General features: G+C 36.0%; 3 protein-coding genes across 3 annotated transcripts; 2 read left to right on the plus strand and 1 right to left on the minus strand.

Annotated features, from left to right (window-relative positions):
* Nucleotides 1-1,082: 1,082 nt before the first annotated feature.
* Nucleotides 1,083-15,374, minus strand: LOC129570736 (uncharacterized). The gene is made up of 18 exons (XM_055450440.1): nucleotides 15,081-15,374; nucleotides 14,648-15,024; nucleotides 13,919-14,572; nucleotides 13,051-13,754; nucleotides 12,703-12,836; nucleotides 8,047-8,386; nucleotides 7,638-7,736; nucleotides 6,999-7,362; nucleotides 6,847-6,918; nucleotides 5,506-5,666; nucleotides 5,114-5,282; nucleotides 4,600-4,832; nucleotides 4,332-4,495; nucleotides 3,649-4,046; nucleotides 3,023-3,226; nucleotides 2,132-2,860; nucleotides 1,921-2,068; nucleotides 1,083-1,782 (listed from the first exon to the last, which is right to left on the minus strand). Exons 1-18 carry the CDS (start codon nucleotides 15,193-15,195, stop codon nucleotides 1,475-1,477), a joined length of 5,373 nt encoding a protein of 1,790 aa, XP_055306415.1. The 5' UTR covers nucleotides 15,196-15,374; the 3' UTR covers nucleotides 1,083-1,474.
* Nucleotides 11,500-12,543, plus strand: LOC129570735 (acyl-CoA-binding protein-like). The gene is made up of 3 exons (XM_055450439.1): nucleotides 11,500-11,654; nucleotides 11,923-12,102; nucleotides 12,203-12,543. The coding sequence occupies exons 2-3, from the start codon at nucleotides 11,923-11,925 to the stop codon at nucleotides 12,293-12,295; spliced, it is 273 nt and encodes a 90-aa protein (XP_055306414.1). The 5' UTR covers nucleotides 11,500-11,654; the 3' UTR covers nucleotides 12,296-12,543.
* Nucleotides 15,375-15,748: 374 nt separating the features above from the next.
* Nucleotides 15,749-20,427, plus strand: LOC129570732 (uncharacterized). Its single transcript, XM_055450437.1, has 7 exons — nucleotides 15,749-16,232; nucleotides 16,633-16,763; nucleotides 17,223-17,252; nucleotides 17,422-17,584; nucleotides 18,136-18,780; nucleotides 18,864-19,269; nucleotides 19,508-20,427. Exons 1-7 carry the CDS (start codon nucleotides 16,175-16,177, stop codon nucleotides 19,680-19,682), a joined length of 1,608 nt encoding a protein of 535 aa, XP_055306412.1. The 5' UTR covers nucleotides 15,749-16,174; the 3' UTR covers nucleotides 19,683-20,427.
* The last annotated feature ends 399 nt before the right edge of the window (nucleotides 20,428-20,826 follow it).

The raw sequence follows: 20,826 nt of genomic DNA on the forward strand, positions 1-20,826 counted from the left end.
TTATTGTGTCGTTGGATGAAATGGCACAGGAAGCGAAACTCTGCAAAAAAAATCTCTCCAAGATAAAGTTATAGTGTATAAGATGAATATTCAAATCTTGGAAAATTTGCCGAAATGACTTCGGGTAGGGCGATTTCAATTGTAGATTTCATGAAGTTTAATGTAGTGTTTTTACTTTTTTTATGTAGGGAGGATTACTCAAAAAAATTGTTCCTACATAAAAAAAGTAAAAACACTACATTAAACTACATGAAATCTATGGGTGAGATTGAGAGTGGAGTATGTTTTTTCTTCGATTTATATTTTTGAAAAGGCGAGTATGTTTTCTGATGATTCTGTTGGCGTTAAAGTAGAGTATGTTGTAGTACCGTCTAGCCTCCGCGGTCTTCATGGTTTTCACGCAACTGATAAAAGATAACAACATGGTGTCTTCAGCAAAGTTGTAGTACTCGAGGTCTTCTATAACTAATATGAAGACAGTTATCTCTTATCTCTTATCAGTTGCGCGCAAATCGCGCACATAAAAAAGCAAATTTTATATAGAACTTCTTTTTTCTTATCATTTTTCGCGCTTTTCGCGGAACTGATAAGAGATAAGAGATAACTGTCTTCAACGATGTTATAGAAGACCTCAAGTGCTACAATTTTGCCGAAGACACCAAGTTGTTATCTCTTATCAGTTCCACGGAAACCGTGAAAAACCGCGAGGACCCGCTAAAAACGAACATACTCGCTTTTAACCATTTTTAAGTCGACAGAAACTTGCTCTTCTCTTTCGTAACAAAGTCAATCAAACATACACTACTCTCAATCTCACCCATAGAAATCTACAATTGAAATCGCCCTACCCGAAGTCATTTTGGCAAATTTCCCAAGATTTGAATATTCATCTAGTGTATACATTTAATCCATCAAACTGTATTCTTGTTTGACAATCAAACGATTGCCAGCAATTCATTGGAACATCAATCAATTTGCATGAATTAATTTTTTTATTTTATTCCATGAAAATTCCTAAAAACATGTAGATACAATTTGTTTAAGATATAAAAAAATAAAGAAAATAAAAAAGACACAAAAAATTAAACTTAAATATCACAAAACTAGCCGATCAATTCAAGCCGACAAATATAATGGAGACAATTTTTAATACAATTCCAATAAATGTGCTTGTCCATTAAAAGTCATAGTTTTTTTTCTCTTTTTTGTTGCAATAAACATTCAAGGCATGGTTAACATTCGAATAGATTAGAGTAGTTTCATTTTGGTGAACTCCCTGAAAGCGATTTCGTTAATGGCAAAAAGCGATAAAATGTCTTTTCTTGGTATTTTTTCACCAAGTTTTTAATGAATAAATTAAATCATTTGTTAATTTGTTCTTTTTTTTAATTTGCTAACAAAATTTGCTAATAAAGTCAATTTCAAGAGTAATTCAGTCAAGTGTTTCGAGCTTAATGTCATAGTCTTAGGTGTTTTATAATGTTGACGTTTCTGTCGTTGGTTCACCGTATTCTTTCATATCGGGATTATTTAGGCTATTTTTCGAGTTGGGTTTGTGTGAGATTCGATTTTTTTCCGATTCTAAAAACATTTTATTGAGTTCATTGTCATGTGAGCCTTGTTCATATTGATGTGGTTTAACGTGTCCCGGGGCAAATGGGTCTCCTTCTCCGTGCATAAATAAATCTAATTGCGAACCAGACAAATTGCTCGACATTAATTGCTCTGCCTTTTTCAGGCCGGCATCTGGCTCAATGCTGGCATCACCCATACGATCCGCAACTGAAAAGAAAACAATTAGAATGAAGTTAAAGCTCAATCATCAAACATCGAAACGACATATTTTTTTAATCTTATGCTGGTTATGTATTGCACACAATTTTTTTGCGTGAGAAAAAAATGTCCAAAAATGTTCATTACCGTCATGTTGCTTTCTAGCCCGTTCAGCTTCTTGTTTGATAATGATTTCATTCGTAATATAAGCTTCTCGTCTTATTTGGTCTCTCAACTCGGCGGACATATCCGGAATGGCCCATCGCACCAATATCATCACAAAGGCAACGAAATTCTGAATTAAAAACAAAATTCAATAAAAAAAACTGTTTAAATAGATAATTGTCAATATGCCTACCTCAAAGATAAGCACAAATAGAAGTCGAGATGCCAAAATGATCCAGAATAAATATGTGCGTGAGTATGGATGCGATGACTCGTGAGGATATCGATAATCAGGGTATCTGCATTCGGAATAGCTTGCATCTTGCGGTGCTGTACCATTTTTAAAGTCACTTGTGTTGAAAACCGATAATGAATAATCCACGTAACCTCTAAGACTTCCATCTTTTGACCTATACACTTGGTAGACCAATCTTGGTATAAATTCTGATGTGAAAGCAATGATAAATCCATTGGTAATGACGCTCAACTTTCCAATACTATCCAAGATGCGATACCAAACACCAATGTCACATACACGCTGCGTCACCGGACGCCGATGGAACTTGAGCAGTTTTTTGGCATCAAAGCGCATCTCCAAAATGTTGTTCAACAGTGCAAAAAATGGTGCGAGTGGGAATGCAGCCACAAAAATGGTGACAAATCCATATTGTAATACCATTTCGAGATATTCATTGAACAGACTTTGTGGGCCCCATTGCACCAGTTTGAGATCACGCACCCATCGCGGTGCATTCTTGTTGGCCGCCATACTTTTACGTCTTGATAAGCGCACTCGCAGAGTGTTATAGTATTTGTATATGCGAGGTTGAATCATTTCGAGCACGGTATTCATTGCCTGCTTGCCAACCATGATGATTCCCAACTGAATGCAGAGCTCGGTTATACAACCACCGAAGCCACACTGAAAATAGAGAGAATTTTTTTTGCATATTAAAATCTCACAATGGAAAGGGAATAGTAAATGGACTGTAACTTTTTTCAGCCAAATAAAATTACAACGCCGTTAACTTAAGAATGATTTTTTTACAAGAAAAAAAATTGAAATTGTCTGCGAAATCATTACCTCTTCTTGTCGATAGTTGAAGAAACGATTGTAATCGCCCGGATACCCAATGAATTTCCCTTTGAAGAACGCGATATAAAAGATTGAAGCGTAGTAGTTGACAAATTGGAAGAGATAGATTTTTAGCGTTAGCGAGTCATCGAATTCAGTTTGTGTGCGAAGAATTTCAAATTCGGTTAAGCATTCAGCGAGCCAAATGTAGAACTGAAAACATAGAAAAATGATGCCATTATTGTGTCGTTGGATGAAATGGCACAGGAAGCGAAACTTTGCAAACAAAATGACCAAGATAAAGTTAAAGTGTAACACATTTAATCCATCAAACTGTATTTTTGTTTGATAATCAAACGATTGCCAGCATTTCATTGGAACATCAATCAATTAACTGATTATATTTAAATATAGAAAAAAATTGTATTAAAAAATTCCAAAAGAAAAAGACTTTTACGCACGACATGGGCGTGCGGAAAAGTAATAAATAATGGAAAGAAAATTTGATTGAAAATTCATTCTATTTCGAGAAACATTTTTTACTAAATTAAAAAATGAAATAATTAAAAATTTACATTAAAAAAAAAATTTCAAAGCAAGTATTCGAATACTCCTTCTACTCAAGTCCAACTTACCCAACTGAATAAGAAGATCAACCCTAAATTGATCAGTGCAGCGGTAATTGTGGTGATATAAATTGCATGTGCCGTAGTAAATTGATCTTTGCTAACACTGAGTGCTGCCAAAAAGGACATTCGGTATAAAACTACGGCAACAACAGCCGCAAATGCCAAAGCGACAAGCAAAATTACAATTGAAAAGCTGAAAACAGCGGCTGGAAGTTTCATTCTCCAAAATGGTGGATCCGGTTCTTCGGTATTTGTAATGTAGTCAATGCGAACTTTTTTCACATGAGCCAATCGGGCGAGATATTGCGGGCGTGGATGCTCTTCATGCAAATCGAACCCGGTCAAATCCCAACGATGCGTAATTTCAGCTGAATACCGTTTCCATAGTTCAAGGAACAAAACAGCTAAAATAGAAAGATTAATTGAAATTATTTTTTTTTTCTTTTGAATGACTCTTTTTTACAAAAGTTGAAAATAAATTTTTTTTTTGTTTAAAAAATTGAAATGTCATTCTTTTGTCAATTTTGTCGTTGAAAAATTTTAATGAATAAAAATGAATTTTTACACTGAAATATTTTGTAAAGAAGACTGTGTGACTGAGTAGACTGATGGTACGATTTTAATACGTATAGTCTACAGTTTTCAGTGACGAGTCACATCCTTCTTTAAAACCAAAACTCAATTCTCACCCCAAAATGACATGAAAACAGCAAAGAACACCGTAGCCTTGTTATCGAAGAGATACGTGATTTTAATGTGCATACACGAGTCTTTCAGCGGCCAATAACCACACAGCCTATCACAAAGCGGACACATTATAGTGTTGCTCATGGTTCCGTTGCAAATTTCCTGACTGTTGAAAAACACAAATCCATTAATATTCAGAGAGATTGAAATTGTTCTACACAATAATAATTCAACTATAGTTTATTCTATTTGAAAGAAAAAAATACATACCTTGGAGTATCATACTGCAATGTGAGAACAGAATACAAAAAACAACCAAAGCCAACAACCGATGCTAACAGCAACATATACGTGTAATATCCCAACCAAGCGAAATAAAGTCCGATTTTAACACCAAAGTATTCCTTTACATAATCCAACGGCTGATAGCGATAAAACTTCGCCACACTAGCCCATTCTTTGTATAATAAATGACGAACACTTCCGGGCACTGATATTTCTCCCTGAAGAAAAGGAATTACACATTTGATAAGAAAAAAATAAAAAATAAAATGAAGAAACAAAATATTCCTATAAAAAAATCAAACAATTCTGACTTTATCATTTATTCCAGTTGATAACGTTTTATGCAAATATTGAAAAAAAAATCGCAAATGAACGCTATTCAGATAATTTCTCAGCCATTCAAGGCAGAATTAAATTCATTAAAATATAAATGATTCCATTGATCTAATTAATTTTGTTCTAATTGAAATTTTCTGAGAGAAATTAGAAAAAAACTCACATCATGCAACGGGTACGCAGCAATATACACGCCCTCATCTATTAATCGATCAATGCCGAATGCATAATCATCATCGACAAGTTTTGACCACCTCTTGCGATCCAATATGAATTGAACAATTCGAGACCGAATGGCTGGCGTAAAGAAACATGCATGATGAATGTCAAATCTGTAGAGAAAAGATATGAGTGTGGTTAGATTTTTTAATTCCAATTCCAATAGAACACAATTCATACAATTGCTGAACAAGAATTGCAATGTGAATTGTTATGAAAATTGATAGCAAGAAAATACGCGTAGTTCCCTTAAATTTATACAAGGAAGTGATATAATTTTAAATTTTTCTTTTTTATATTTAATTATATCATCAATCAAAGATCAATAACACTCACAAATACTCCTTGTCACGACTATAAACCGCTGTGAATCTTGTAGACCTTCTCGGAAAGTGTTCTTCATCTACAGCAAAGCAATTCCTTAGCTTAAGACAGCAACCGCTGAATTTGTCATACGCCGAAACGGTTTTGGTTTGAACGCTTCGAAATCCTGGGATCTGTGATATCAAAATGGAAATAAATAAATTGCAATGAATCACATTTTTTTAAAGTTATGCAAAGATTTTTCTGTCATTCTGTAATCTGATTTCTTACTAAGGCATTAAATTCTAGACTGAAATTCTTATTTTATTTCTCTCCTATGAATAGAATGAAAGTATATGGAAAATGAATGATTATTTTGAATAACGATTAGAAAAAACACTGGAATTTTAGAACAATCATAAAGCCTAGGAATTCAAACCTTTAAAGGAAATCAGATTATAGAGTGGTACCAACAAATGGGACAAACTTCACAAGCCATTACAGAGATATGGTCACAAATTTTGGCGAAAACTCCCATTTTTTTTTACAAAGTCCAAAAACCAAAAACAAAAGAATACCAGAGAACAGAATTGAGGTATGTATAAATTGATACATTTTGCCAGAACTACACACAGGGTTGAGATTTTTGGTACAATTAATTTTTTTTCGTAAAAAAATCCAAAATTAAGATATCTAAGACAAAATTTATTTTCTTCTATACAAATTTTTTCTGAAAAAGAAAATTCTGTCTAGATAGTATCCTAATTTTGGGTTATTTTTACGAAAAAAATCAATTTTTCCAAAAATCTCAATCATTGTTCCCCTTGTGTAGTAAAACCCAAGCAAAGAAAATACACATTACACATGACAATTGAGTTGCATCATATTTGAAAGGGGCAAACATGCCATATGCCATTTGTATTACCCTCAGTAACACTACCTATCTACTAATACAAAGAAATTCAAACAAACACAATAGGCACCAAACAAATAAAAATAACATAAGAATAAAATCAATTCTAAAGCCGTGCAAAATCATAATGTGTAAATGATAAAGAAAATCTGCAATTGGAACGAAAAAAAAAATTTCTCAAGCTGAATCAACTGAATTTAAATAAAAATAAAAATAATCATTTTAACTATAGCGATTTATTCGCTTTTGGTTCGTAAAATTTTTTAGATAAAATATTCATGACACAAAAAAACAAACAAACAAAAACCAACAATAGGCACAGCAGTTGTCGTCCTAAATTCCAATTATTATTTGTTTCAAATATAACGGCTACCGAAACATAGACCAAACAAAAAAAAATTGTCGAAAAACAAATTCAAACAAGAGAATCTCATCATGGATTGGAATATATATGTTCTGACCTTGGTGGAGATAAAAAGTGCCGCGTTCGATAGTCGTGAAAATCGATTAGTTTCTTGTACTAAAGACAGTGACTGAAAATAAAGTTGGGCGTTGATTTGAATAGTTGTGGCGTTCAATTAAAGGGGACTAATAGAAAACAATGGACCCTTACCTCTTTCATGGGCATTCGAAGTTTCAGGATTTCTGCATATCGTCTTAGGACTTCGATGGGCGTATGAATTTTGGTGAAATTAAGTTGTTCAACGGATTCACGTTCCAATTCCAAGCCTTCGTTGACAAGATTATCTTCGAAGATGGCTCGTTTTGTGCAGTTAAGATTCTCTTGTGCTGGATCATCTTCAACTTTTTGCCACACGATGACAAAGTCAATCGATCGTTCGCCATCGGCAAAAAACAACGAAGTATATTCACTACATTGTACTGTAGTTGGGTCGGGTGGTTCACTGTAACAGCTCTCGCAATCAGCCGGATGATGCTTTTCTGTGTGATTATTCATTGGTGAGGCTCCGATACTCCTGTAAATACGTCAAACACATTAACAAATGAGCTGAATCAAATTCGCAAATAACGCGATTTATTGTGCAATGGAAAAGCATTGATTGGTTATCAACATTCAATCAGCCATAAACATGCATTTCAATTATTACACGTTTGTTAGACATTTCACACCGCGTAACAAGCACATAATGTTATTTCTCGCTAAGATTCAAGGCGCCGTCACGGAGGCAATTCTTCATTTTAGAGGCGTTCGATCGGTTTTACAAACTGGTTTTTTCTCATTTTCACTCACTTTTCTGCTGCAGGTTCAAGATTTATCTCAAGAACACTGCCCCATTCGCCACTGGCACGGGCATGTGGCTTACTGAACGATACGTCATTGTAAATGTCACTGCAATTATTCGAGTTTTCATGAAGCATAAAAATCGTTTTATATGTTTTCGAATGTCTTCGATTAAATGGAATTTTTTCGCAGCCTAATGATTGTACTTGAAGTCTGTGTTGGATAAAAAAAAACAGTGCTATGGTCCATAGCCTATGAAGAAGTTCTCTATTGGAGAACACATGTGGCTATAGCACTTTTTTCTTTCTAACATACTAACATTGAAGATAGATTAAATATTAATCTTCTCATTACAAAACCGCTCTAAACGGAGCCATAAGGAAATCACTTTGACCCATTACAACAAATTGCTACTCACTTGTCGGCATCCATGATTTCGTTGTTCTCTCGATCGTAAATACTGGCGACGGACATCGCATTAATATCGCGTAAATTGCCAATCGAACGCTTTCGACCCTGCTGTGTGTCTAGCAGTGACACATTTTTGCCATTTGCTTCGCTCTGGAACGGTGATTTCTGATGGTTTGACGTACGTAAACGAGTATGGTCAATGGCCGGCGGATGAGTAACATTCAATAGGCGTCGTTCGGCATCATCAACAGCTAAATCATAATCCAATCTTGACTGTCCCGGTCTCTGATTCGCTCTATGATTCCCCGAATTCGATAAATTCAGAGGAATTTTCTCGGGCGCAACAGCTAAATAAACACACGGTGTTAAACAGATATGAATAAACAAATGTCACACAGTCTATAAATATATCACTGAATGCAGCGAACGAATATCAATAAGCAACAGTTTCAACACAGCATCTCGACACAAAGAGAATGGATCTACTTGATACACAACACCAATGCGTGAGTTTCGCACAACGTTACGATGTTTCCGACGGTCACTTGTACAATTATATGACCCGGTTCATACAAGTTCAAGCACACATTCACTTATTTCTTGCGTCTCTTGGTATGAGAAACAAAGTCGGTATAAAATAAGAGACAAATTAAAAGCACAGAACTCAAATGACAGACAATGAATAACCAAATGAGTCAACACAAATCGCTTCACATTGAAACTTGATTCCGGTTTTATTTTTTTATGCCTATTGGTCTTTAGAAATGACTCTTTTTTTCAGTTTTTAAAGCACAACGCAGTTCGACTTAAAAAGGTTAAGATTTTGTTCAGATGTTATTGACTCACTATTGTGTTATCTTTGTGACTCTCAGTTTTCTTCAAAATTTCTTTTATTTTTTTTTGTTTTTTTTCTTGGCTCTTATCAAACAAGACTCTTTGTTCGCATAAAAGACTTTGTTCACACTATCGTCTTAGTGTCATTCTATTTTTGAGCATGATTCTCACTAGCATTTTCATTATAATCACAAATTTCAAGTCATTATCGCTGTGTTACTCACAATAATACCAGTAAATTTCCTTAAAAACAAATGAAAATCTTAAATTTCGTTGTTTTTGGGCGACTTTATCAAAAAAAAAAATATCTTGGAACAATCGCGCGATTTTTCTTCACAAAATGAACGAATCATTCGATATAATTATGGTTTTGACTCTTTTTTCGTTCTGTTTTTTACATAAATTAATTTAAAGTGACAAAATGGAACTGTTTTTAAATTATCTAAGTTATAATAGGCTGATAGTCCAAATTGTTTAGACTAAATAATAGACTCTTTCTTCGAATTTATCCGACATTAAACTATTCCGAGATTCACACAATGCAATTCATTCAAGCGCCCAACACACACTGAACTAGTCTCAATTCCATCGAAAGGGAATGGAATCTACATTAATTTTTGCCATACAACGCGAGTGTATATCGTGTTGCTGTGTTGCTTTGTTCATTGGTTTATTTTTTTTCCAAAACACACTCGCTTCAACATGTGTGTATTTATGCCGCGCGCTGCGCGCATACATACTGTTTACTTCCCATATTGGCAACAAACTAACAAACATTCGTCTACTTATAGGTAAACACAGTCATAGCTTCAGTAGTGTGCTGTCTTAACGAATGCTAGTTTTTTCTTTCTTTTCAGCTTGATTGACTTTGATGATATGCGGTCTGTCTACGGGCAGAAAAAAACGTGTACATATCAATGGAATTGGCTTATTCACACACGCATGACTTATCATCAAGACTTCAGGCGTTCAAAATTTAGCTACTTTTTGTTTAGCTACAATTGTGAATTTTTGTAGCTGCTTTTTTCATTCAAACTGGTCGAGTCTTTGTTCCCCTGTGACGTTGGTCAATTTTTGGGACTTTATCGGGTTTTTGAATTTTTTTCATTTTATTTTTAACTTAAAAGTTAATTTAAAATTGAATTTTTATCAATTTCCGGTTTTGCGTAGATGTTTTCATCATTTTGGAATTTGTTCGCTACTCCAATTTAGATCAGAGTGTCTAAACATTTTCTTTCACAGCAAAAGCAAAAAGAATAAAGAACCGAAGAATACTATTTTATGAAAATATGTGTGTCATACAACCGAGAAATATTTTTGTATCTTTGAACATTTTTGCCACTCTGCACCTTTTTCTCTGCGTTGACATTCATTTCGACTCTAATAATTTGTGTCTACATTTTTTCCACCGTGAAACTGTTGCTGTTTCCATTTCGCAAATGGATTTAATTAAGGTAATGAACCGGAATTCCCCTGCCATTATCACAGATGCATCATAACATACCCATATTGTGTTGTTTGGCGAAGCAATAAAATTCCAAAATGAACTTTGCACTAGAGACGTTTACTTTGATTATGAACTTTTATCACACAACATAATAAATTAGCGCCACATTTTAATCCACTAGTGAATTAAATAAAACCCGAAGCGAAAAGGGAAAAAAAATTAATTAAAGAAATAATTTCGTTGCACTAGAATCGAGAGCCTCACATCACCGACTGATGGTTCACGTTGTGTAAAAATAACCAGAGCAAGTCTTTGCACTGGTTCATGCGGAGTGAGATGCGAGTGTGGTCGGAGAGAGAGAGAGAGTGAGAAAGAGAGCGAAAACTATGAACATTTGCCCAAAAGTCATGTGTCAGTCGCTCGATTGACGTTTACTTGTTCAGCGGCTACACAGAGTGTTATCAGTATGTATCAACTACTAACATATGTACCGTACACTGTACACGACTAATGACTCTATTTATTTACTTAACAAGCAGATTTGTATATACGCTACACATGTGTGACTGCATATGTGTATGAGTGGCAAAGCAGTAGCGCCGAGAACAAATCCATATTCCACTTTCAGTTTGGAAAAAATGAATTCCCATGACTTTTTGCTATCGTCGCTCGTTGCTTTCAATGCATGGGTATGTACATGCATTCAAATTATCAAACTTTCCAATTTATGGTTCAATATTTTTTTCCACATTTTTTATTTGTTTTCATGGGCTGATTTCGGATGCATAATCGGCATTTTGCCTCTTTCCAATCGATCTGCCATCGAAACAATTTGGCTATAGTTTGCATGCCCATTTCCAGTGTTCATGTCCAAATACTAAGCGAATGCGCTGTCAATACGAACATTATGTGCCCACGTGAAGCCGGTGCTGTGTCGACAACGGCGACGACGAACGAAGCTTTGTTTTTGTTGGTGCACGACGTTGACAGGCAAAGCCGTAATCAGTTGCAAACAACAAAATACATTACATAAAAGTGAAATTAGCTATGCAGTCGGTTGGTTTCGGTCGGATGTGTGTGTGTGTGCGTGCGGCACATAGTCTAGTTTGCGTCTAGTCTTGTCAATGTGAATGTGTGTATACAATTCGGGCACGCAATACGTGGTGCGGTTGCCAATGTATGCGTGTTCGCTATGTGTTCGGTGTGTCGCCGAGAAATTATCGTACGATTTTGTTGAATCACTTGGGTTTCGTCAACAAACATCTCAATTCATTCGCAAGCATACGCTCGTCTAAAAAACACGCAATTTTCGATTAACAACAAAATTATTCAAAGTGAGTATTCATTTTTTTCTTCACTCTTTCTCGAAAAGTGTTTAACAAATTGCTTTGAGTTGGATGTTCGTAGTACAAACTTTGTACGGTATATTTTGCGAGTAGATCAGGGAAAAAAGTTCCGATATTTTTCGTTCGTGTCAGTTAAAATAAATTGCATCAATAAGCTAAGAACAAGTTTCACATAACCTTACATAATGGATGTGTTTGTAAGCTATGATTAATTGGTTGTATTTCCATTTGTTTTTCTCTTTTCATCGCCCATCAGATGGGTTTGCAAGAAGATTTCGAGAAGGCCGCCGAAGATGTAAAAAATTTGAAGGAAACGCCCGCTGACGGTGACCTTTTGGAATTGTACGGATTGTACAAACAGGCGACAGTGGGTGACATTAACACCGCTCGTCCAGGCATGCTAGATTTCAAGGGAAAAGCGAAGTGGGACAGTTGGGCAAGTCAAGACCTTGTTTAAATTGATAAATTCATTAAAATTGTTGCTTTTGATTGAATTGTTGTTGTTTAATTGCGATTGTTTCCCTTCATTCAAATAGAACCACAAGAAGGGGACCGACTCGGAGAAGGCCAAGCAAGACTATGTGAATAAGGTGCATGAATTGATCGGGAAAGTTGGTCTAAACCAGTGAACCACCAATCGGTTTGAAAAAAAAATCAACACTTACAGCGCAGATCAAAGGTCATCCATGGCAATGGATGGAAAAATTTCTTATGCATTAATCATAATATTTTTTTTTCTTTTCACAATTTTATCGGTGTGAGGTTATCTCTACACTTGAACAACGATAAAGTCGCTGTATGCAATCATTTTTTTTACCAAATGTATGAAAAAATTTAATAAAAATTTGATATTCAACATTTTGCTACACACACACACACACTAACACAAAAACGAAATGTTTTATTTTTTTTTATTTCAATATTGTTTTCTTTATTTTTATTGTGAATGTTTATTCTTCATTGTATCGAATGTAATCAAACCGTGAAAACTGATAAGGGAAGGCAGTTGTTGCTTTCGATTGAATTGTTGCTATTTAAAAGCGATTGTTTCGTTTCTTTTTCTGTTGATTTTTGCGTTGATGTTGACGTGGACCCGGGCCGGCGACTGGCTCCGTTGCGGCTGGTGTGGCTGGTGAGTTCTTTGACAAATTCGGATTTTTGCTCATATCACTGAAGAAAAAAAAACAAAGACAAAGAAATCCAATTTTAGTTTGATTGACGTGTGAATAATAAATAGGGTGGTGATAACTAAACTACACGTCAATGACCCATGACACGATTTGTTTCGTATACAAATACCGTGTAAATGGTGCAGCCATGGCAACGTGGCAGTTTTTAGTTGTGACAAATTCAATATAACGCATATGTGCGGTTATTGACTTACTATTGGTCAGCGGCACCTGTGCTCATGCCTTGCGACCCCTTGATTTGTTCCTTATTGCGACGGTCGCGTTTCGTGCGTCGATAATTGCTGCGCTCGTATTTTGGCAACCACCGTTCTGGATCCGGTGCTACTTCTGGGTTATAGCTTTTTGGCAATTTCGGTTTACGCTTGCGGTGTGTTCGTTTTTTGAGTTTTTGTGGTTCGGAACCAGGTGTTCCAGGCGATTGATCGCCTCGTGTTGAGGTAGCAGCCTTCTTAGCTGCTTTGGTGCTCATCATCCAATTTGTCGCTTCGAGAGCATCAATCTCAACGTTATTCGTAAATGTGTCCAGAGTTGGTAGTCGCTTGCTGGCTTCTTGTGCCTTCTTTGTATCGTATTTTGCATAGGCAATCACCAGCTGAGCCAATATCTTCTCATCGGTCGGATTCGATTTAAGCAATTCTTCCAAACTGCTTGCTGCTGTTTCAGCTGCACCGCCACGCAAATGGAAATTGGCCGCTTGACGCCACATGTCCGTCAAATCACCAGCAGACGATGATTTGTTCTTTTTATACCATTCCACACACTCTTTGAGCACATTCGATGCCGCCGTTTTGTTGTCCATTCCAAGGTGAAGCGATACGATGGCCGAAATAACACCAGGTTGATGCTTTTGCTTGCTTGGCAACGATTCAAGCTGGTCAATGGCACCTTTGCGATTGCCCTGAAATGACGGAAAATTGGGAATTTTCGATTGAAAGGTTGAAGATGTACACTTTTTTGCTCGGAAATCGATGATTTTATAAATTTTCTATTGAAAAATGGAAAGGTCAATCATTTCCACTTGAAAATCACTTTCAACTCGAACATGTTCTTCTTAACACTTACACTCATCAACAGCAGTTGAACCACGGCAAACCTCATGGCCAATTCATCCTTTGGATTGGCTTTACCATATTTCTCCAACAGTTCAATGGCATCTTTGAACTTCTTATCCTTCGCCAATTGTGTGACACGAATCAAAAGACCCTTGAATTCAACATCAGGATAGGATTGAATCAATTTAGCAACAAGTGAATGGACTTGATCGTCTTGATTCGTGTACAATGTCAAAAGGCAATTGTTCAATGCGATTGCTTTCTTCTGACGAGTGGTGAGCTTGTGTTCACAAGCCTCGGCCATGGCAGCACGAATCTTTTTCTTTGAATCAAACACATTTTGATCCTTATTAATCACCACCATATTGTTGCTAGCAACAGCTGTTAGTGCCACATCGCTTGATTTATGCTTCAGCACATCGCTGTAAATAGCTGTGGCTTCTTTGATTTTGCCTTGCAATTGCAAGCAATAGGCCAATTGCACCTTGATTATGGCCACCTCTTCTTCGACGTCATCGTCTTCATCGAGTTGTTCACGGCACATTTTTTCGCTGGTGCGTAATTTCTTCTCGGCGTCGGCGTATTGAGACTTGCCCAATGCAGCGCATGCATCGTTGTAGCACAATTCATAGGTGTCGTCACGAAGATTTGGCACTTCTTTTGGCTGAAAGGAAATTGTTGGAGTTTTTATTCAATTTTTAGAAGCTAAACTTGAAATGAATGAAATAGTATGTGTTACCGTTCCCTCAAACGCCAAATTGGCCACGACAGCACTTAGATTCGTTGTCCGCTCATCGTCGTAATCGTCATCGGAGTTCTTGATGATATCACGATAAACATCAAAACACTCTTCGAATCGTTCCAAGCGGTACAAAACTTGAGCTCGTAATTCCTTGATATTCGGCGGTAATGGGCTGGGCAAATTGGCCAAATCAATGGTTTTCAACGCCTTTTCCGGAACATTCAATCGATATTCAGCATACGCCTTTTCAAACACAAAGTCATTCAATTTGTAGCGTTCAATGAACTGTACTACCTCTTGGAACTTGGATGTTTGTATCAAACAAACCACTTTGCAGTGAGAGGCAGTTGTGTCCTCGGGGCTCACATTCAAAACTGCAAATACAATATGAAATTAGCACAAGCTGATAATAGCGATGAACTTGACTTACTCTTGTTTAATGACTTGATTGCTTTGTCGTACTCTCCATTCTGGCAGAACTTATTCACTTCACCGTAAAAAGCCCGAATGTTGGCTTCCTTATTGCTCCCCGACTTATTACTCATTGCATCAGTTTCGATTAAAAAAAAAATTCTATTCAACTGCAATTAACTTTCCAATTTAATTGAACCCAAATGTGATACGACGAAAGTAACACGGGTGATGGTATGGTAATTTCTGTACAACTTGGCACACGATTAACACGATTTGACAGCTATGAATATGTAAACCATGCAGTGAAGTTGCAGCGAATGACGATTATAACAGTCTGATGGGTATAACAGTTGAAGTACTAACATTTAGTTCATTCAATAGTTGGAGTTTTGTTAGAAATGGATAAAATTATTTATTTTAATGGAATTTCTCTTGAATTTTTTTTATTTTTTTTATTTTTCCTTCCAAAAAATCATTCAGATGGTCTAAACAATGTGAACAATGCCCATAATTCAACTCATTTATCCAAAATCAAATGCACTTATACATGAGAAATTGAAGGCCAAACTTGTCAACCCAGTCACCTATATCTGTCTCTCTTACTCGTATGCTTTCTATTTTCATTTTCTTCCATACACACACAAAAAAAACACAACGAACTGTCAACGCATTTGCGATCATTACTATTTACTCAGTCAATAACAATACGTAGTATAAGTCTCGTCGTCACACGGAATCATGTTAAATCGCAATTAACGCGACGAATATAAAAAATATACATCCGAAAAGGCATCGAGATAAATTCACGCATCTGAGTAAATGTTCAAAATTTGTCATGACAAAGGCTTAGAATCAGAGTCAGTTTCAATTGCCAAAAAAAAAACATTGCTCCGAACAGTATAAAGGCGATAGAAAGAGAGACAAAAAAGTTGTGAAAAACGAAAAAAGTTCGATAAATTGTTTGTCTATACAAATAATTTGTTGTGTATTGTACTTAATTGCCAACTAATTGCAGTGATGAAGCAATGAGTACGTAGAATTTCAGTGACAGTGAAATTTCGGAACACAAATAGACAGATTCAGTGTAAAATTGAAAATTAGGAACAAAATATGGTCGCGACCAATGCGATATGGACAGTAGTAGTTCAGTTAACATTTTTAGCAAATGGTGAGTGTAGTTTTGCGGATATGCATTCTTCGTTGGCTGTTGTTTGATGAGCCATCAAACTGATAAATTATAAATAGAAGAATGCGCAGAAATGCCATTCATTTTATTTACAAATAAGCAAAATAAAAGCGCAACAAAATGTGCTTCGAAACGGGAATTATTCACACAGTGCGATAATCAGGCTGTACTGTGACGGCGTTTGCCAACATTTTTCTCGTATTTCATGGGTGGCTCGTAAAAAAAAAGTAGTGATTAGAATGCTAAATAACCATGTTCCGATTGCACATTTCACAGCCATTCTATTTTCGTTTTAAACACGCGTTACACGTTGCGATAATGTGTCCCATTCAAACCAAATTCACTGATAAAATGCATTTTTTGCTTTTGTCTGTTCACACAGTTGCATATTGTTCCGAGTATTACCTAAAATTGAAGTCAACCGCACCGGCCATCGCAGGCGTTAATGTGACATTTTTCGCAGACTTATTCAAAAGTGACGGGTCACGACCAGCCAACGAAAAACTGGAATGGGTAAGTGAAGTTTTTTTTTGTGATATCGAATTACGTCGAAATTTAGTCTTTGCATTGAATTTCTGCACCAAACAATCTGGTCAAAAGAAGATTTTTTTCGATACAGATTGGTGTACCGAGACAGACAAACAGATAAACAGACAAATACATGCAGACGCTTGATATTTAAGCAATAAAATTTGTAATTTAAATTAAACACACGAAAAATCGCTTTTTACACTCGAGTAATTATAACGATTATTGTCGGTACAAATTAAAGTAATTTCAATATTTGATGAAGATACGACTCATGACGCAGTGCTATTGATCTGTCGTACCTGCCCGTTCACCAACATTTTAATGAGAGTTTATATTTCATGCTCTCGTGCATTTCGTGTTTACGTTTTTATTTTTTTCTTTTACATTTTGTAAACGTGTAATTTTCAGTGAAATAATTGCTATTTTTCTGACTTTTTTCAGGAATGGTGGCTAGATAGTGGCGACAGGCACGTAAGTTCTCCGATTTCATCAATTTTTGCATAAGAAATTTTCCGTAGTGGAAAAAATTGATTTTGAAATTCAATGCAATCAATTCCAATCAAATTAACAATTTTGGTTCTTCGAAAAAAAAATTCACGGTTATTTACCTACTAAATACGCTTTTCCTTTACATTTTCAGACGTTTGAAACGCAAGTGCCATATGCCGAATGGAAATACCTATTCCCGAAGACAAACAAAAATGATGGAGCTAAAACGTACAGGCTACACGTTACGGCCAGCCGAAATTATATATTCGTCGATATTCCAATCGCTGAACAAAAACTCGAAGTGGAAATTACGAGTAAGTATATACATATGATACGATACGATGAGATTGAATCAATTTTGTTTCCGTCTTTTATGCGATAAAAACATGTAGATTTTGATAACTGTATTCAGTAAAACATGTGTTGCATCATATTTTTGTGTAATAAACACAGTAATCTCGGCTATTGATATCAGTCATTCTATGAATGGAATAGAAATGCTTGTATTGGGAATCATTCGAAACTTTTTCTGTTTTTTGTTCGATGCTCGAACGTAGAATGGGTGAAAATCAACACTTGTTGGTCTGATGAGTTGGTCTACAATGCGAAGACTATACTCGTTGGGCCAACGACGTTGACCAAACAGTTGCGATTCAGGTGTTTATTGGTCAAAGAGCTTGAAGCTGAACTAGTTTTTGAGTCGGAACTTTTGACAATTTGGTGTTACAAGAGTTTTCATAGCCTTTTTTACCACAAATTTGTGCATGTTTGCTTTCGAACAATTGTCTATTGGCAAATATAAACTCCCTCTATCAATCCACAAAACCAACTAAAGCCCACAATTCCCATTTGATTCCCATTGCAGGTATTCTAAACGGTCAGCTCTTACTAACCCAAAATGGAACGATACGTGAAACGGACTACATATCAAGTGCAACACCGTTGAATCAATCGATTCAAATCAGCGGTGCCGATATGACGAGCATAGCGAATGCATCGTATGTTTCTGTCTATTGGTTTGTCGATTGCGAATACGTTGGACAGTCGGAACAGTGGAATTCGTCAAATTTTTTCAAAAAAGAAAACTCAACGCACAATATCGAAGTACTTTTAGTGGCGTCGTTTGAGCCTCGACCACAGCCTCAGCCTACGACAACTACTACCACCACCACTACTACGACTACCACGACAACAACAACAACCACTACTCCGTCAACGACAACGTCAACGAGTACAACAACGACGACAACGCCGAAACCGCCAAAAAGAAGACGTCGTGATGCAGCAAGAGACCAATATGCTAATGAAACAGTCGACGAGTTGGTGCACAATGGTGAGGTAGATCCAAAAGATATAATAAATGGAGCGTATGTGCCATCGTCCACAACAGTTCTACCCTCAACACTCGCTCCGATCATCGATCAGCCGTATGTGTGCTTCAATAAATCCAATGTAGCACCAGATCCGAAGAAAATCTATGGATACTTTACAAGAAATGTCGCCGTTCGAAGTAAGTTTCGAATTTTTCACATTGTCTCTTTTGGGACCTATTTGGAACTTGATTCTACTATCTGAATTTCGTTTCATTTCCAGACCCATTGACAAGCCCAACGGTTTCGGGTAAATTATGGATAAAACGAGAAGATGGAATGTGTCTGAATATTTCGTGGAGTGGTTCACCGCCGTACGAATATTGTTATACATACAGACCGGGCCCATACAATAATACAGTCAATGAAACGTGTACCGATGATCAATGGCAAACGGGAAACACGCCGTGGTTCACAATAAGGCGTTACATTTGGCTAGAATCATCGCTTACGATTTTCGTCCAAGTGCGAAATCAAATCACAAATCATACGAAAATTATCACGGTCAATACATATGAAGTGCAAAAGCAATCTCAACTATCGGTCATTGTCGTTCCCGTGGTTTTTATTCTATGTGCGATTGTTGCAATAATTTTCGGTGTAGCGCATTATGTTCAAACACGAAATAGGTAAAGTTCCGACGAAAAGTCGTTTTTAACTTCTTTTTTTTAAACTGAAAAGCCCAGTTGGGAGCATTTGCATATTTTTGCCTAGATGTAAGGCTCGAATTGGAATATCGAGCTGTACAAAAGCAGCAAAGCCTGTACAAAACATTGATTGGCATCAATTTTTTGCCACAACATTCAAAGATTTTGGTTAATTTTCATGTATCAAATTGTCTCAATGCAATTTTTCTCCTTTTCTCAGGTTCTCAGTTGAGGTGGCTGATTTCAACTTTGGTGAATCATCATCAATTGATTTGGAATATAAATCATTTGTTCGACGCCTGATTGACAGTATACGGAATGTGTTGCCTCAGCGTCGGCTCACCACTGAAATCAATGAAGATGACTCATCGCTGCGATACGGTGTAATGACATAATTATCGTGCATCGGGTTGAGCATCTCACATTCTACTTGTTATCAAATTTCATAACACTAGGAGAGTTTTGTTAAACATTTTAATGCTAAATTTGTACTATGCAATATCAAACAAGATTTAAACAAAATAACAACACTTCACTGGAGTCGTCGCGCACAAGTAGATAGAGTCAGATTGAGATCCATTTCTGTTTAAATTTGTGATAATTACAAAACAACTAATAATTTTAAATCGATATGAAGAAATTTGATTAGTTTGATTGCTTAGAAGCAAGAACTGTTTGGATAAGCCGAAGGTATTTGTGATATAGTTGATTGAGATAGCGGGCTTCAATGTATTTTTAAATTGGATAAAATAATAACAATATTATTCTCGTTTCCATCGAGCTTCTAACTCCAATTTTAGACACATACATATTTTTTTCAGTTTTGAAATTAGAAAGCAATCTTCATACATATTCACTTAAAAAATATATATATATTATTCTTTGTTACAATATTTAAACCAAATTATTTACCCTGATTTATGTTTATTTTACCAAAATGGAAGGAAAATTGGATATTTAAGTTTTGATTGTATGCCGTGACATACTAGTAGTTGTGAATTGGAAACTACCCATATCGAACGCTCTATCAATTCGATGGAGATAGAATTTTATTTTCTGAATGACCTCACATTTTCAAGCAATTCATACACAGATGATGACATTCATTTAAGATAAATAAATCGAAATATGCTGAAAAAATTTATTCAATTTTCTGTTTTACTCTGCGCCAATCTAAGCAGCTCAGTTAATTTTAATTGTCAAGCGGACATCAACTCTAACCGTATGTAGCTTACTTGATTGATGTATTTTGGTTTGAGTCCTTTTGTGAATTCCACTCAACATGAAATTTGAACGTAGTAGACAAAGAGACTAGCATATTTTTTTTCCAGTCAACTGCTCATTTTTAAACCGACATTTTCATTCGAAATTTAAACTTCAGAGTGAATGGACAACGGAAAAAATTTATTCGACATTTTTCAAGCTATTTAATTGGCCAAACATCGGGTAAAGGAGGTAAAAACTCATTTTAATCCTCATGATTATTTCTAGAAGAGTCTAGAATAGAACCATTACAGCTGCGCGTGAAGAGTGAACCAA

The sequence above is a fragment of the Sitodiplosis mosellana genome, unplaced genomic scaffold (genome assembly GCF_009176505.1).
Source record: "Sitodiplosis mosellana isolate CC-2019 unplaced genomic scaffold, AAFC_SMos_1.0 Smas_scaffold_75, whole genome shotgun sequence".
In the NCBI taxonomy this organism is placed as follows: domain Eukaryota; kingdom Metazoa; phylum Arthropoda; class Insecta; order Diptera; family Cecidomyiidae; genus Sitodiplosis; species Sitodiplosis mosellana.

Excerpts from the sequence above, each read along its gene's own strand:
- LOC129570736 (XM_055450440.1), bottom strand. The coding sequence starts at position 15,195 with ATGAGTAATAAGTCGGGGAGCAATAAGGAAGCCAACATTCGGGCTTTT. Across the intron at positions 12,837-13,050 it reads ACAGGTGCCGCTGACCAATA|TGATATGAGCAAAAATCCGA; the intron begins GTAAGTCAATAA and ends TTTTTTCTTCAG. Across the intron at positions 2,069-2,131 it reads TATTTGTGCTTATCTTTGAG|AATTTCGTTGCCTTTGTGAT; the intron begins GTAGGCATATTG and ends TTTTTAATTCAG.
- LOC129570735 (XM_055450439.1), top strand. The coding sequence starts at position 11,923 with ATGGGTTTGCAAGAAGATTTCGAGAAGGCCGCCGAAGATGTAAAAAAT. Across the intron at positions 12,103-12,202 it reads AAGCGAAGTGGGACAGTTGG|AACCACAAGAAGGGGACCGA; the intron begins GCAAGTCAAGAC and ends TCATTCAAATAG.
- LOC129570732 (XM_055450437.1), top strand. The coding sequence starts at position 16,175 with ATGGTCGCGACCAATGCGATATGGACAGTAGTAGTTCAGTTAACATTT. Across the intron at positions 16,764-17,222 it reads CCAACGAAAAACTGGAATGG|GAATGGTGGCTAGATAGTGG; the intron begins GTAAGTGAAGTT and ends GACTTTTTTCAG. Across the intron at positions 17,253-17,421 it reads TAGATAGTGGCGACAGGCAC|ACGTTTGAAACGCAAGTGCC; the intron begins GTAAGTTCTCCG and ends TTACATTTTCAG.